This window comes from Zonotrichia albicollis, chromosome 17, assembly GCF_047830755.1.
Source record: "Zonotrichia albicollis isolate bZonAlb1 chromosome 17, bZonAlb1.hap1, whole genome shotgun sequence".
Classification (NCBI taxonomy): Eukaryota; Metazoa; Chordata; class Aves; order Passeriformes; family Passerellidae; genus Zonotrichia; species Zonotrichia albicollis.
Genome location: NC_133835.1, coordinates 2,590,232 through 2,605,861, shown reverse-complemented (window position 1 = coordinate 2,605,861; position 15,630 = coordinate 2,590,232). Strand labels below are relative to the sequence as shown.

The 15,630-nt window shown below is 43.7% G+C and overlaps 1 protein-coding gene across 1 annotated transcript; it reads left to right on the top strand.

The window, feature by feature from the left end:
* Positions 1–585: 585 nt before the first annotated feature.
* ASIP (agouti signaling protein) lies at positions 586–4,103 on the top strand. Its single transcript, XM_005494200.3, has 3 exons — positions 586–766; positions 2,921–2,982; positions 3,927–4,103. The coding sequence occupies exons 1-3, from the start codon at positions 586–588 to the stop codon at positions 4,101–4,103; spliced, it is 420 nt and encodes a 139-aa protein (XP_005494257.2).
* Positions 4,104–15,630: the final 11,527 nt, after the last annotated feature.

Genomic DNA, 15,630 nt, shown 5'->3' with positions numbered 1-15,630 from the left:
ACATCTTGGAAGTTATTCAGTGTATAACCCCAAGGCACATAAACACTTTACAGCACTGGCCTTTTATAACTCACATGAGTTATGGCTGTGATTTATACGGGATTAGAGCAGCCAGTTGGAGGTGAAATAAGATATTACTTCATGATTTATTTTTAAGACCAGAAAATTTACAGGAAATACAATTTGTGGGGGGGAGGGTTTAAATCGTCCTTATTCTTTTATGCTTTCTAGCACATTTTTGTAGACAAGATTTCCTGGAAAAAATTGATGGTGTGGTTGAGTTTCTGCCCTTGGCCATATAATAACCATTATAAAACTCAGTTGGGAGGACCTTCACATCTTATGGGAAATAAACCTTTTGAGAAAAGAATTAGGAAAAAATAATATCTCAGGGAGTTGTATTTGAGACAGCATTGTTCCACTCTTGCAACTACAATTTTAGATATTCCAGGACCAGAGGCAAAGTTCTGGAAATAAAATAATTGTCAGAGATTTGTTGCCAAAGCTGCACAAAGTGACAGAAAACCATTGCAGAGATTCATATCCCTGCATCACTTCTACAGGTTTTGACCAGCTTTGGTTTTCATGACAATGGAATTTTTCCTCTCCACGATGGCGAGAAAGAACCTCTTCCTCAGCCTCCTGCTCTGCTACAGCCTGTTCAGGGCTGCTCATTCCCACTTGGTCATTGAGGAGAAGACAGAGTGCAACGTGTCCAGGAGGAGCAAAATGGACCTCTCAGATCTTCCACCCATCTCCATAGTAGGTGAGTAAAACCTGCCCTTCAGGGCCAAATTAACAAGGTTTGCAGGAAACACTGCTTTTGATTGTTCTGAATTATTTGGATAACTTTGCTTGAATCATTGATTATTCTGAATTATTTGCCCCAGCTTTCAAAGGGCACAGAACTGTGGTGGCTGCAGCACCCAAGAATGACAATGTGGTAAACCTCAGTTCAGAGGAATAAAAATACAATTTATTTCAGTTTTACAGGTTTCACTTCAGCTCCCATCACACTGTAAGCCTTTTTATACTGAAGAGAATGGTCTTGTGCTAATATGGGAAATAACCTTGCTTAGAAAACCTTGTGCATGTGAGAAAATAAAATAGCATAATGTGAGGGTTTTAGGGGTCTGCTCTTGTGGTAGAAAAATCATCAGTATTAACAGGTATTAATATGACCTCAGTTTACCTGGCCTTTAAACAGGGGAAGGAAAGAGCACTGCAGGGGAGAGCCAGGGGTCAGTAATTTATCTGTCCAAGACAGGACCAAATCTGTCTGTACAGTTTCTGGCAAGTGACCACCTGTCCTGTTTGGGAAGAGCGTCTTTAGGGTGATGCTTCACTCTTTTCTTTACAAAATTCTTTCCTCATGTCTGCCTTAACTCTTTTCATGTTATTTACACCAACTTCTTCTCTCAAGAAACTCACAGGTGTTTGGAGATAGTCAGCTACAGAACATTCATAACTGTGTCAAAATGCTAACAAAAAAATAAACCTTCTCTTGTTTAGCTCCTTTCTGCACCTTTTTAGGGCTTTAGTTTAAAGCACTCTGGTTCTTACCTTGTTTCCTGTGTTTTCTCAATGCTCTTGCTCAGGACAATATATCTTTAAGGAGAAACAGTTGTCCCACACATGCATTTCCAAAGCAATCTGAACCTCTGAATCCTGAGTTAACTCAGTGTTGTTTAACTGAGAGTTCAGCAGAGCTTGTGCTGTTCTGCAACGTCCCAGGCTGCACCATTTCGGGGTCCTTGTGATCCTTGATGCCTCCACTCTCACAATTCCCGTAACTTTTTAATGTCCCAATTGAAATCAGGGCTATAAAATACAATCCCTTCAGCTGATATTCCATCTTCTCAGAGAACTGAGCCCATACTTTTGGCATGGCAGATTTGCTGAGCTGTAACACATTTCTCCCCACTGCTTCCTAGAAATGCATTACCCTGACTTTTAATAATACAAGAAAAATAAATTAAACCCCCCCAAACCAGCTCAAAATATTTGGTCTTCATTTTGCAACTCAGTAAATCCTAGCCATTAGAAAATATTCAAAAACATATTGATAGAGGATCCTGGAATAGATAAGGAGCTACCATTCTCCAGTGTGGATATGGATGTTTTTTAGCTCAGTCATCTATTGCATACAGGTAGTTCTATTACAAAACTCACACACCCAGAATAAAGGTATCAAAAATACCACAAGAGCTCGGTGAGCTGGGATGTGTCTCACACTTGAACACTCTTGCTGTGTTAGAGCCCAAAACAAACTCCAAAACAAGTAATGGGATTTACACAGTTATAAATACATAAAACTACATATGGTGACAAATACAGAGGGGGAAAAGTTACAGGCACGTGAATGAAACACCTCTGCAAGTAACATCATGTAAAATGAGGTTGTGGGGGGAGAAGGGACATAGAGCTGCAGAATGGAAGGTGGCATCACAGATGCAGAGTATATGCCAAATCAGAGTTTTTGCTTGTGGAAAGCAGTTAATTGTACACTTGTTAATTCCTCCCAAAATTATGCATGTAGCACAACATTCTAACAGAAGAAATGATGGCATTCTAAAGATTTTTTCCTATTTTTGTTTATGTGACTACTGTGCATGAACACTCCAATATTTTTTACAGAGACCTTTAATTTTATTTCTCTGAAGTAATTCATTGCTTTCATCTACCAAACAATGTGTAAAAAATCTCTTCTAAAATACAAACATCAGTTGCTCTTCTGCTTTGCACAAGCAGCAGTGACAGAGTTTGGACGCTGAATTGAGATGAACATCACTGCAAAACATGCAGCAGTGAGGAGGCAATGCAGGCTATCCGCCTCCTCTCACACAAATATAGGATTATCTCATCCAAATAACATTCTGTAAAACTGATTCCACATTTTCCTCTGCTATTCTCATTGAAGATTTAACTAGAAAATCCCAGAAAGTCAGCAGGAAAGAGGCAGAGATCAAGAAATCTTCCAAGGTAGGTGGTTGTTCAAAAAACTTTGTTGGGTATTTAGAACAGTTTGTTACTTCTGGAGTTTCCCTTGGTGCATTCATTTGAAAAGCTTTTACTGTCATTCCCTGATTTAAATAATTTACATATTAATTACAATTAAAAGCTCTAAATGTTGTAAAAATAGATGTGAAACAATAACAGCGGAAAGAAAATTAGGAGCTGTGGCTGCCCCATCCTTCTCAGCATCCAAGGCCAGGTTGGATGGGGCTTGCAGTCACCTGGGATAGCAGAAGGTATCCCTGTGGCAAGGGGTGGGATGAGATGGGCTTTCAAATCCCTTCCTACCTAAAGAATTCCATAACTGTGAGTTTCAGAAGTGCACAGGGTGCCTGCAGCCACTGGGCTCCAAAGGTCCCTCCCAGGACCCAGGCATGTGCTGAGCAACCCAAAATTTTCCACTTTTCCACATCCCCAGCACAGAAGCTGCACCCCTGGGGGATGAGAGGGTGAACTGTGTGTGCAGGGGGGGTTCCCATGGATGGAGGATTGCTGGGCTCAGGAGGGGGAGCATTGCCAAGTCACTGCTCTGCTCTCAGCTCAGCAAACGAGACTGACAGGGAGTTTTCACTCATCTGATAACCTGGGAGATCTAAACATGACATCTTAATTGGTTTTAGTGATAACTTCACCATCTGAGCACACATTGGCACCCCTTTCTTCACTGCTGCCACTCTCCTTCCTAGAGACCCTTTCCAAAGCTCCACCCGGTCATGGCCAAAATGAGGTTTGTCATTTTGCTCAGAAGGTTGGTGCTCTCAAGCCACCCTTCCCCATTCCCCAGCCCCACCACACGTCTGCATTGCTAGCACAGCTCCCAGTGCCACAGTTCTGCTCATTCCCCCAGAACCTCCTGCTGTTCACCACCCTCATTTCACCTGCCCATGAATTCTCGTGTTTTTGTCTTCCAGAAAAACGCTAAACGCAAGATATCTCCAAAGCCAAGGCCCCCACCTGCTGCTAACTGTGTGCCAACCTTCAAAACCTGCAAGCCACACTTGAATTCCTGCTGTCACTACTGTGCTTTTTGCAAATGCAGAATCTTCCAGACCATCTGCCAGTGCCTGATGTTAAACCCCAAGTGTTAAGCCAAGTCAGAAACACAGCAAGCCTTCTGTCTTTCATTAGCTTCTCAAGTGCATATTTCAAATTGCCCCATGTCTCTAGTAATGAAAATAGAGAGTTCTGAAGGTTGAATTTACCCCTCTTAAAATTTAATAGGCAGTCGTTATAATGGGGCTAATGTTACCACAAGCTGCATGTCATTTCAGGGAGCAGGCAGACAGGGAGATTGGCACTGATTAGGCATTTTTAGCAAAAGAGCTGTGTTTTATGATGAATTCTGGATTCCTGTGGGTTTGAGCTTTAATTTGAAGGATCATATTAATGCCAGTCTGCAGAAGTGTCTAACCAGCACCATAAAACCTGCCCCCATGGCACCCAAATGGCCACTAAAACAGGACTGGTTAGGCCAGTGAGGGACTAGAGCTTGGCTTTGCCCACAGGGACAGCACCAGCATTCAGCACAGCCACAGGCTGAAAATGCAGGGTTTGAGTTTAACTCCATTTCCACATATTCAACAAAAACCAGGACAAGAATTTATGTAGATTATTCTACCTGCAAAAATGGACCCAAGGTTAAAAGGACAATTTAATCATTCTGAGCTAAGCATTCACCTTCAGGGGTTTCGGTCATTCTGCCACCAGGCAGTACCTCCCAGGGGTATGACATACATATATCCTTAAAACCTAAATGTATCTGTGTCTAGGAATATAAAAATCAGATTGTTTTTTCTGCAGACATATCTGTAGGAATAAACTCTTCAGCCTTCCTTCTCCTGCTGCCAAGGACACTGCATGTACAGAGCCCAAACGCAGGAAGACATATCTGGGACTTTGAGGAAGAAAGGAAAGATCAGCAAAAGATGAATGTATGTCCCACATGTACATCTTGAAGCAAACCATCCCAAACAATCCATTCTTTGCCCTTTCTTGCTGCAGGAGCTCCCAGAACCATCTCCAAGGCTGAATTCAGGCAGGAACATCCAAGTGCTGTAGCAACCAGGGGAAAAAAATACATCACATGCTGTATCAAGACTTAAAGGCTCAGAAAGAGATGGCTGAAGCTCAAGGCAACAGAAAATTTATTTCTCTTGTTCTTGAAGTTCTTTGTCTTAAATTTGAGGTATCCAAGAGGGCACAGAAGGAAAATCCTTCTTGGTTCAACTCCCAGGACAGCAAGGAGGGAGCAGACCCAGAAAATGTCCCTGACACTGAAGACTTTTTACTTGCCAGACTCCAGCTCTTGTTTTTACCTCCTCTGTAATTACAGTGTCTCTCCCCTGCTCCCTTACTGATTTTTCTTCTGTGCTACTTCCTTGTTTTTAGTGTTTTCCCTTTATCCAACTGCTATTGTTCGTTACCCCAGGAGCACTCCAGGGCTAACCCACATCTCCCATGTTCTCTCCACCTGCCTGCACCAGGGTCCCTTCAGTGCTCTTTAGCTTTCACAACTAAATTTTTCTAGCCATGAATTTCTAATCAGGAATTCAGGAATTTCTTATCCCCTGTGCGGGTCTAATCAAGGTGACAGTTGTTTACAGTTGTATTTCTAAATACAGCTGAGGGCTACAAAAAGCTTCTAGGCAGGAAAAGATGATACAGATGACACTGCAAAGCGGCTCAAGACATAGAAAGGCTTGTGTTTTTTTAAATTCTAATAATCAGTCTAAAGTCCAGAACTCAAAACTAAGGTCAGAAAATGACAGAATTTTTTGTTCGTACTAGATATATATATGTATAGTTGTTGGATTAATCTAAGAAAGAGTCCTAATGATGAGAGAATGTCATTGTGTTCCTTAGCTTTTATAAGGAATATAAGGAATAAGCTTGAATTCTTGTAAATACATGTAAGTGTGTCTTTTAGCCAGATTTCTTGGCTCAGGAATGTGTAGCCACTCAGTTATTATGAAAAAGGAGAATGAGAAGGAAGAACAATACATTATAATGGATTTCAGAATGTGGCTCCTTCTTTTACTAGCTAGAGATTTATGTTCCATCAATTGTTTTCAAAATTCTCATAACTATAGCAAACTGTTGTTGATTTGATGCCTTAAGTTTTAGCTTTCATATTTTCCATATTCTGTACTGCATTAGTATATAACTCTGAACTTCATATAAAGTGTTAGCAAGCTCTCCTCACAGCTCAGTCACACAAAACAATCCTTTTCCAGCCCCAGAACCAAGGAAACTGTTGCAGCTTCAGGTCCAAAAAGTGCAAACAACAAAAAGGCCCAAAAGGCCCCAAAAGTGCAAACAACAGCAAGTTGAGGAGAGCAATCTGGGAGGATGGGACTGCAGAACCTGGAGCTGTAATTGGACAATTAACCCCAACATGGAAATGGACCAAAACTTATGAAAGTGTGAAAATTTGTGACCAGTGTCCATCTTGGGTGGAGCCACAGCCAGGCTCTTGTACTGCCCAAGGTGCATCCTTTGAAGGCCTTTTAATAAATCCCAATTGATAAAGTAACACTGTCTAGCCTCTGCTCCAGGCAGCCTCTCAAGGCATCAGATTGCTCCTAAAAACACCAATAATCACACTACTTCTTATGTGGAAACAAGACCATTTTCATACCAGGAAGTCCAGCTGGTCAGAAAAATATAATTTTACCATGGGAAAGGGAAGGGAAGGGAAGGGAAGGGAAGGGAAGGGAAGGGAAGGGAAGGGAAGGGAAGGGAAGGGAAGGGAAGGGAAGGGAAGGGAAGGGAAGGGAAGGGAAGGGAAGGGAAGGGAAGGGAAGGGAAGGGAAGGGAAGGGAAGGGAAGGGAAGGGAAGGGAAGGGAAGGGAAGGGAAGGGAAGGGAAGGGAAGGGAAGGGAAGGGAAGGGAAGGGAAGGGAAGGGAAGGGAAGGGAAGGGAAGGGAAGGGAAGGGGAGCCAGAAATCCAACAAACAGCTGCTCTGGACTGCAGCTCTGCAGAACCTCAGAATAGTTGAGGTCAGCAGAGACCTCTGGCAGCCATCCAGCTGGACCTGCTTGCCCAGGACCACGTCCAGGCAGCTTTTGAACTACTCCAAGGAGGGAAACTTATTGAAGTGAAGGGAGATGACCCACCCTAATTGATCAGCATCAAACTCCAATTTATTGATTCAATCAGCCACTTTTTATAAGTGTTAATTAAGCTCATACATATTGCAAAATCCAAGCTCATCATAGGTCACAGATTAAACATTAATCCCTCCTTTTGTTTTCAATACCTGTGGTTTGTTATTGAAACCAAGATTTGTGTTCTCACCCTGATATGAAAGGTTCTCAAAAGCTCCATGTCTTTTACTTTTACATTCCCAAAACAGCCAAAGATAGAATGTTTACCTGTTATGAGAAAACTGCCTGAGAACTCTGCTGTTTATAGAAACATGCCTGGGAAACAGGCTTGGGAACTGCTGCTTACAGCTGCCTTTTACTTTTCCATCAGCTGTATATTTTCATGGCTTTTCTTCCTTCAAGCCATGTCTGAGCAAAATTCTCCAACAGAAACTCCATCCTTTCCTGGGCAACCTGTCCTGGTGCTCGGTCACCCTCACTCACCATTACAACCAGGAAAAGAAATGTTTCCTAGTGTTTGACTCTCTGCAGTGTGTCCCTGTCTCCCTCACCCTCCGGAGCCCAAAGGGGACACAGCATTCCAGGGCTGAGCTCCAAAGTGAGGAGCAGGGAGGGATCCCCTCCTTGGCGGTGCTGACAATGCTCCCAGCACAGCCCAGGGCACAGTTCACCCTCTGGTGGCTCTTGGTCACCTTGGTGCTCCCCGGGGTGTGGGAATGTTCCTCACCTGGGGCTCACCAAATGTGGTGGGTGTTCACAGGGGTCCCAGGATGAGGGAAGAGATGAGAATCTTGACTCCATGTTTCAGAAGGCTCATTAATTATTTTATGATATATATATTATATTAAAAGAAAATTATATATTAAAACTATTCCAAAAAAATAGAAGAAAGGATTTCATCAGAAGGCTTGAAAGGAATAGAAAGGAATGATAATGAAATCTTGTGGCTGCCCACAGCCTCGACACAGGTGGCTGTCATTGGTCATCAAGTAAAAACAATTTCACATGCTGGGTAAACAATTCTCCAAATCACATTCCAAAGCAGCAAAACGTGGAGAAGCTGAAGCTTCTCAGCTTCTCAGGAGAAAAGATCCTAATGAAAGGATTTTTCAAAAATCTGTCTGTGACACCAGGGCCTTTCCTGGCTCCCTGCTGGGTGTCCCCCTGCGTGTCCTGGGCTTGTTCCTCCCCAGGGACAGGATTTGTGCTCCTCTTGCTGAGCTGTCCAGCCTGGCTCGGTCCCTCTGCACAGCAGCACATCCCTCTGGCACATCAGGGCTGTGTGCCCCCTCTGAGGGCTCCCTCTGCCCCACCATCCACATGAGGGAGATGTAGCACAACCTGGGGCTCTCAGACAGGGAAATCAAAGTGCCAAGATCCACCCCAGGGCCTCCAGAGACAGCAGCTGACCCAAACAAGGACAGGATAGCGTGTGTAGGCAGTGAAGGAAAAGGAAAAAAAGCCATCAATGACAGTAAGGAGATTTGTTTTCAACATATGTGGACATAGCTTTTAATATAGCATCTATCTGTAATGTATTTTTAAATTTGATTTATTAATAAGCCTTCTTTGTAACTAGAATTTATGAGAAAGAGGCTTTGCTTTCTTTGCTGTTCATCTGTCACACCAAAGAATACATATAATCAAATACTCTGAAATTGTTATTAGCCTTAGTGACTTGACTTTTCTGGGTAAAGATCACATTGCATGAGGTATTGACACAGGATGCAGAAATCAGCAAAATGCGTACACCAAAATTTTGCTTCCATGTATTTAGTTTGAGCAGTTATTTATACTGAGGGGATGTTTGTCAGTGCAGGAATCCCCCCAGGGTCCCATCTGAAATGTCATCAGCACACAGATGATAGAACAGATGATAGAACAGATGATAAAACATGCACATGGCAAAGATGGAGTGTGTAACTTTTACCTGTCACACACCAAAATGCCTCCACTGAAAATTAACTGGAATTCAAGTGTAGAGACAGTCTCAGGAATGCTCTGTGACAGAATCACTGTCCTCCTAGAGACTAATGGAAATCTTACCCCAATTAGAGGTTAGCAGGATGAAACACAAATAAATCACTCTTAGCTTTTCCACATATCTCCTGCCTTGTGTAAATTTAAAACATATACTGTATTTTCCTGACTTGATTGCTTAATGTCACACCCAAGCCCATAAAATCCAAGTTTATCCTGATGGATAAGAGAAACCTGCAACTGCCTGTTCCAATGAGCACTTTGTTTGACTTTCCTGACCAATAAGTAAAGTGTAAACTTATGAATTTTGTAAGAATGTATAAAAAGCACACACGCTAAAATAAAACCAGGTTTGAAGCCTGCTGAAAATGGAGTGTTGCTTTGGATTGTGACCATCTCGACAGTGGCACTGTGGCACAGCAGGAGCACCCATGGCAGGCTGGCAGGGGTGACCTGGGGACACCGTTGCCACCTGGAGGAGCAGCAGCAGGCCAGGGACACCAGGGCTGCCTGGGAGCACAACCACCACCCACTCTCCCCGTGCCCCCCGAAACCTCTGGGGCCTGCAGATTACTTTCTGAGCTAATACAGAGATTTTATTGGCAAGCTTCCCAGATGATATGCAGATGGCCAACATATGGTCAAGTCACTCTCCCAGAAGAAAAATGAGGCTTCAGTAATTTCTGCAAGGTTTTTTTTTTTTTTTTTCAGTGAAATGAGAAACTATTTCAATTGCTGCATGGCATATGCACATATCTTTCCGTCCAGGAAATCCTTAAAGATGAAACCCTGCCTGAAATATGGGAGCCCTAAAATGGCTATATTAATGTCATAACACAATTCACATGTGGTTTCATTTAATACAGATAAAGGCAGGAAAATACTAAAATACATCATTTCCTAGTGATCCACTGCAGACCCCTCTGAATCAGTGGAAATCATCTGCTGACTTTATTATACTCTAATATACCTTTATAACCCCTTCATCACTCACTCTCTACATTTTAGCTAATCTAGTAGATTTACCTAGCAGTGTTCATGTGGCACCATTGCCATTTTGGGCAGTTTCCTCAGCTGAAATGTCATTTAGGATCCCATATGGGCTCCCCTTCACTGTGCACAGCTGCCTCAAATTGATCAACAACAGTATTATGTGACTTACAACAGTAATAGCCAGAAATTTACCACGAGAATATACAGCCTCACTTTTCCTTGAGTTCCATAACAAATAGGTGGCATTTAAAAGATACATATGTTATAAATATGTACACAAATTCATTAAAAGAATGCTCATTCACTTGCTGGTGAAAGACATCAAAATTTAGAGTCTTTTAAAGTGGAAATAGGAGCATTCAAAGTAATTCTACACCCAGGGATCCCTCCTCCTCTGAAAAAACCTCAAAATATCTGACAGAGCCAGACCACTTTAAACATGAAGGTTTTAGTATTTCAAAGATTTCCTTGCTATAAAGCTGTGATTCAATTCATGTTAATTTCTCAGTTTGGGAAGCAAATATTTGGAGCACTAAATGAGCAGAGCAGATGGTTTGCTTCCCTGTATTCCCTTCAACGTTCTCCATCGCTGCTCCTTTCCTCTGAGTCTGGAGTGTGGTCAGAGATGTTGACATTTATCTCCAAAAAATATCATCTCAGGGGCAGGACAGGCACCAAAAAGGGAGAAATGAGTCTGCAGCCAGTTGTTAATAAAATATACATAGGACATAAGTTTTGGAGAGGAGGAAGAGCAGGACCAGCAAATGTCAGCGCCACGCAGGTGCTGACAGTAACCCCTGGCTCTACCCAAAACCTCATGCCCAATTACTGAGCGTTTAAGGCGCCTGAACCTCTGCAGTCTGTTCAGTTTACTTCCAAAATGCTGCTGCTTCATCAGGGAAAAAGGGCACATACCTATGACTGTGGCCCATTAAATATTCCCTTACAGAAATGATTTTCCAGCTAACGAAACCAAAACCAGGGTGTTACAGAAAAGTACCAGGTTTACTGAAAAGTGTCTCTGGACTTTGCAGATGGAACAAGAAGTAAAAACCTTACTACAAACTTTCTAAACATCCTAAATAATTTAATCTTTCTGCTGTTCAGTTTCAGGGAATTAGACAATAAATTGGGGTGTCCCCATTCCATAAAAAAGATGCTGCAGAACCTTAAACCCAATTTTTTTTATCCCACTCACTTCTGGAAGTATTCTTTCACAGGGTTGGGGTTTTTTATTATTGTTCTGTCAGCCTATTGTTTGTTTTTGCTTTCCCTAAGCTGGCGTGCAAACCACAGGCATGAAGGGGATTTTAAAAGAGAAGAAAAATAATTGTAATTGTTACAATGGTGCAAAGCTGTCCAGTGGCAAACAATGCTACTGCAAACCCTGCTGAGGCTTCCCAGACTACATTTACTACATTTGATTTGTCTTAGCAAAAAGCCCCACGGGCTAAAAAAAACCACAATTAGCTTCCAAGAAGCTTCATATCATCTGCAGGAAGAACCACTGCTATGAAAACAAGCTCAGTCATGAAACTCAGAGTCACCAGTGCAGCGTCCCTTCAGCCATGCCTTGTTCCCCTCTGCTCTGATCTGAATTTCCCAAGGCAACCTGTGCACTTCCATCAACCTCCATTTCATACAGCTCCAGCCTCACAGAAAAATAAAGAGCAGGGCCTAGGAAGATGATATTGCAAATTTAAAAATCACAGAGTCTGGCATTTCTGTTGAGATAAATGGAGGAAAATGTACAGCCTGTGCTCTCTTATCACTTCTGGCTCAGCCATGGAGGGAAAACAGGCAGGAGGTGCCTTTTTTACAAGAGAAGAATATTTTCTCTGGTAACAATAAGGAAAGCATTAACAGAATGTTAGTCTGACAGACATTTGACAAATACTTGATTACTTTTGGCCAAATCAGAGCTGTCTGATTGTACCATGAGTACATAATCTTTCATAATTAATTTCATTTGATCACCAGATTCCATCAATTTGCCAGGACGACAGTGCTTGTTACCATCCAGAACAACCCAACTCCACTGAAGGCAATGGGACATTGAAAACCCCTTGAAGATGCTAAATAACAACCTGAAATTCGACACAGCATGAAACAATAACTTTTTCCAGTGTGGAAACAAATTTGGTTTAGCGCTACTTTACTACTGAGGGTTTTTTCCTGATCAAGTAGAAAGAAACAGCAGGAAAAGCCCAGCTAAATTAGCCAGGAATGGCTCAATTTAAGGAACAGCTTTTAACTAGAGTGGAGTTGCTATTCCAGTTCTCAGCCTGTGGTTGCTGGTATGGGGGAGATAAGGGTGGGAGAAAGCTGCAAATCTGAGCCAGTTGCTGTTGTGTGAAAGAGAGCACACAAAGCTCTCCTCATTCCTCACCCAGTGCCCACACTTCCCCAACCTGCACCTCCTTTGGGCACACATGGGAATCTCACTTCTGGCAGTTTTGTCCCTCCAAATGAGCCTGCAGACAAGGCTGGGGGAAGAGGCAGCTTTGGGACTTTGTCCATTTGCCCAGCCTGGTTGGGACAGGGGCCCGAGGGCTGCCCTGGGACAGCCTCTCCCCAGGGAGCAAACGCTGCTCTCTGCTCTGTGCATCGTGCCCTGCTCACCCAACACCAGACCTGCTGAGCTGCACCAGGCTGAGCCTGACTCTCACCTTGGTGTTGGGGAGGATGGAACAGGAAAGCCTTATCAATATCATTGCCCGGCAAAAGATTTTGAGAATATGGAAACTATAAATGAGATTGAAATGAAATGGCCAGCTGAAGGCAAACCCCTTCTGATGGAACAACACCCTCTGCATGCAGGCAGGCCCAAGGGTCAGAGCAGACCCTACAGCTTGGCAGAAGGGGCCCAAAGAGGAGTTTTTGGGTTTAAAATGTAACACAGTATGGTAACGTAATGATTATTATAGGCTGTATGTAAATACTATAAGATTTGTATATTGTACTAGATTGGTTAGTGAGAATCAGAATATTCAACACAGAAGAAGATTTATTGTATTGTAATGGGAACTTCACTCACTTACCCCTTTTACTTTCCTGTGCTTTTGCACTCTTGCCTCTCTTACCCCCTCATCCTCTCTGCCCCTCTCCTCTCTCAGGCCTGCTCTGGGCTGTGTCTGGCAGCTCCCAGCAGGGCCCTGCCCCCAGGCCCTTTGCAATGAACCCCAAGTTCCAGCCCTGGCTGCAGAGATCTCTCGTGTCCGTCTGTCCTGACCATCCTACCCCACATCGCTCCTACACCCTGGCTCACCCCTGTCCCTGCCAGCCCTCCCTGTGTTCACAGTGACCGAGCTCTCCCTCTCTGGGATCCCCACCCAGAGCGGCCGTGGCTCGCATCTCGCCAGTGCTGGGGAAGCGATACGCGGAATAAAGAGACGCCCGACCCTGATGTAATTATGAAGTGGGTTTGTATTGTCAGTGCCTGGCACAAGCACAATAGCTCTTGTGAAAACTGGTGCCCTGAGCTCCAGTCTGAGCCACATCTTTATTTACAAAGGTGTTCCATATACATTACATTGCACAACCTTGCCATGCATATCCAACCCCTGGCCCTGCCTCTCCTCGCCTCACATGGTAATTAGATCCACACTCTTCTGAGCATGCGTTGTTCATGGTGGTGGTTGCACGGGGGTCTTTTGGTGGTCTCTGAGGCTGAAGGCTGAGTCTTTTTCATGATTGAACTTTTCAACTTTTGTCCTTTGCATGTATGCTTTGGTCCCTTGGTGCTTATCTGAGTATGTCTGTTGATTTTGATCAGCTTGGAGACAGAGGAGCCCCTTTATTTAGGTGTCTTGCATTCCTTTGGTCTTCTCCTGGTATTGTTCTTTATCGCAAGAAGCTTCAGAAATTTGCATTTTCCTATGCCCTTTGTACCATGGCAGAGGTTTCTTAAGTAAAAGGTTAAAATTCAAGGCACAAATCTACAAGCTAAACTTTAAATGCTTAATTCATATTGCTAACTCAAGTGAACTCCAAAAATCTCTGTTTCACTGGGACATCTGCTGTGCAGAGGCCCAGGAGTGAGAAAAGCTGGAGCCTTTCACTGTCCTCTGACTCACCAGCCAGATGTGGGATGCCAGAGGAGCCCAGTTGAGAGGTTTTGGTGCTGGGGAGGGGACACTGCCCAGCCAGGGCACCTACAGAGGTCAGGCTCCCCTCAGTGCTATTCTTCATTCATTAGCTCCTACTGAAATCATTGTGAAGCAGCCACAGTGGGCCTGGCAGTCTGTAGTTAGGCAGTCTAGATGCTCCACCTCAGGCTAGAGTGAGCTCTGAATTAATGGCATGTGGATGGGAAACAAAGGAGGGAAAAAAAATTAGTTGTGAAGGATTTAGCAGAACTCTGCCATCAGCTGTGTTCTTGCCCATAAAGAGCAAGCAAGCAGTAGGGCTGAGTGATTCCAGGTCACTGAGGCTGGAAAAGATCCAAGACCATGGAGTCCAACTGTTCCAAGTTTGCCACTAACCCATGCAGCTTTAGAACCCCTCCAGGGATGAGACTCCACCACTGCCCTGGGCAGCTGTGCCAATGCCTGGCCACCTTTTCCATGAAATTTCCTCCAATATCCACCCTGACCCTCCCCTGGAACAACTCGAGGCCATTTCTTGTCCCATCCCTGGAGCAGAGCCTGCCCCCCAGGCTGTCCCCTCCTGTTGTATGAGGACAGGGATAAACCAGAGACCTCCAGGTGGCCCTTCCTAATCCAATTTTAGGAATCCAAGAGCATAATTATAGCCTTGCACTTCAGCATTGCAAATTTCAGCTGTGAAATGGGTCGAGACGCCAAAGCCCAACTAGTGGAAACTAAGGAATAAGTCGGTCCTTATTTTCCCACTGCACTTGTTCTACCAGTGACATTTTCCACATTTTCCACCACTGTCACTGTGCCACAAGCACAAGGGGCACATCACCTACATTCAGATGAGTACTCAACTGCTGTGTGTCTCTTGAAGGATAATCACCATTAATGATTATGGAGTCAGTTATGGGGACCCTAATTCAGTTCAAATTGGTACTTTTTAGAGGTCAATGCAAAACAAAACCATGAAAAAAGCTGAAGACTGAGCAGCATCTTGTTTACTCATTTCTTTTGTTGTCTCCTCCAACACTTCACACTCCCCCCCCACCATCTGTTCCAACTGATCACTGAGGTTTGGGCATGAATCTGAGAATTTCAGGCACTTTGTAACATCATTCTAAAACTTTTACCTTCTTACATCCAGAAACAGAGGCGATCTGCAGTGCAATGCTGGACTGAAGAGGACAGTGGCAAGAAAGAGCTTCCATGGCATATGGAGATAAATCTGTGTGACTATCCTGTAAGATTCAGCCCTTCAAATATTTCCTGAGAAGCAGCTTTTCCCAGCCCCAGCACAAGATGCAGAGCAGCCACAGCAAGAGCTTTTGCCTTGAGGACACCCCACGTGGGTACATCAAATATTTTCAGTAGCTAAAAGATCACACAAAAGTAAACAAACCCATGGCAAACCCCAAAAAATCCCACTCCACAAAACAAG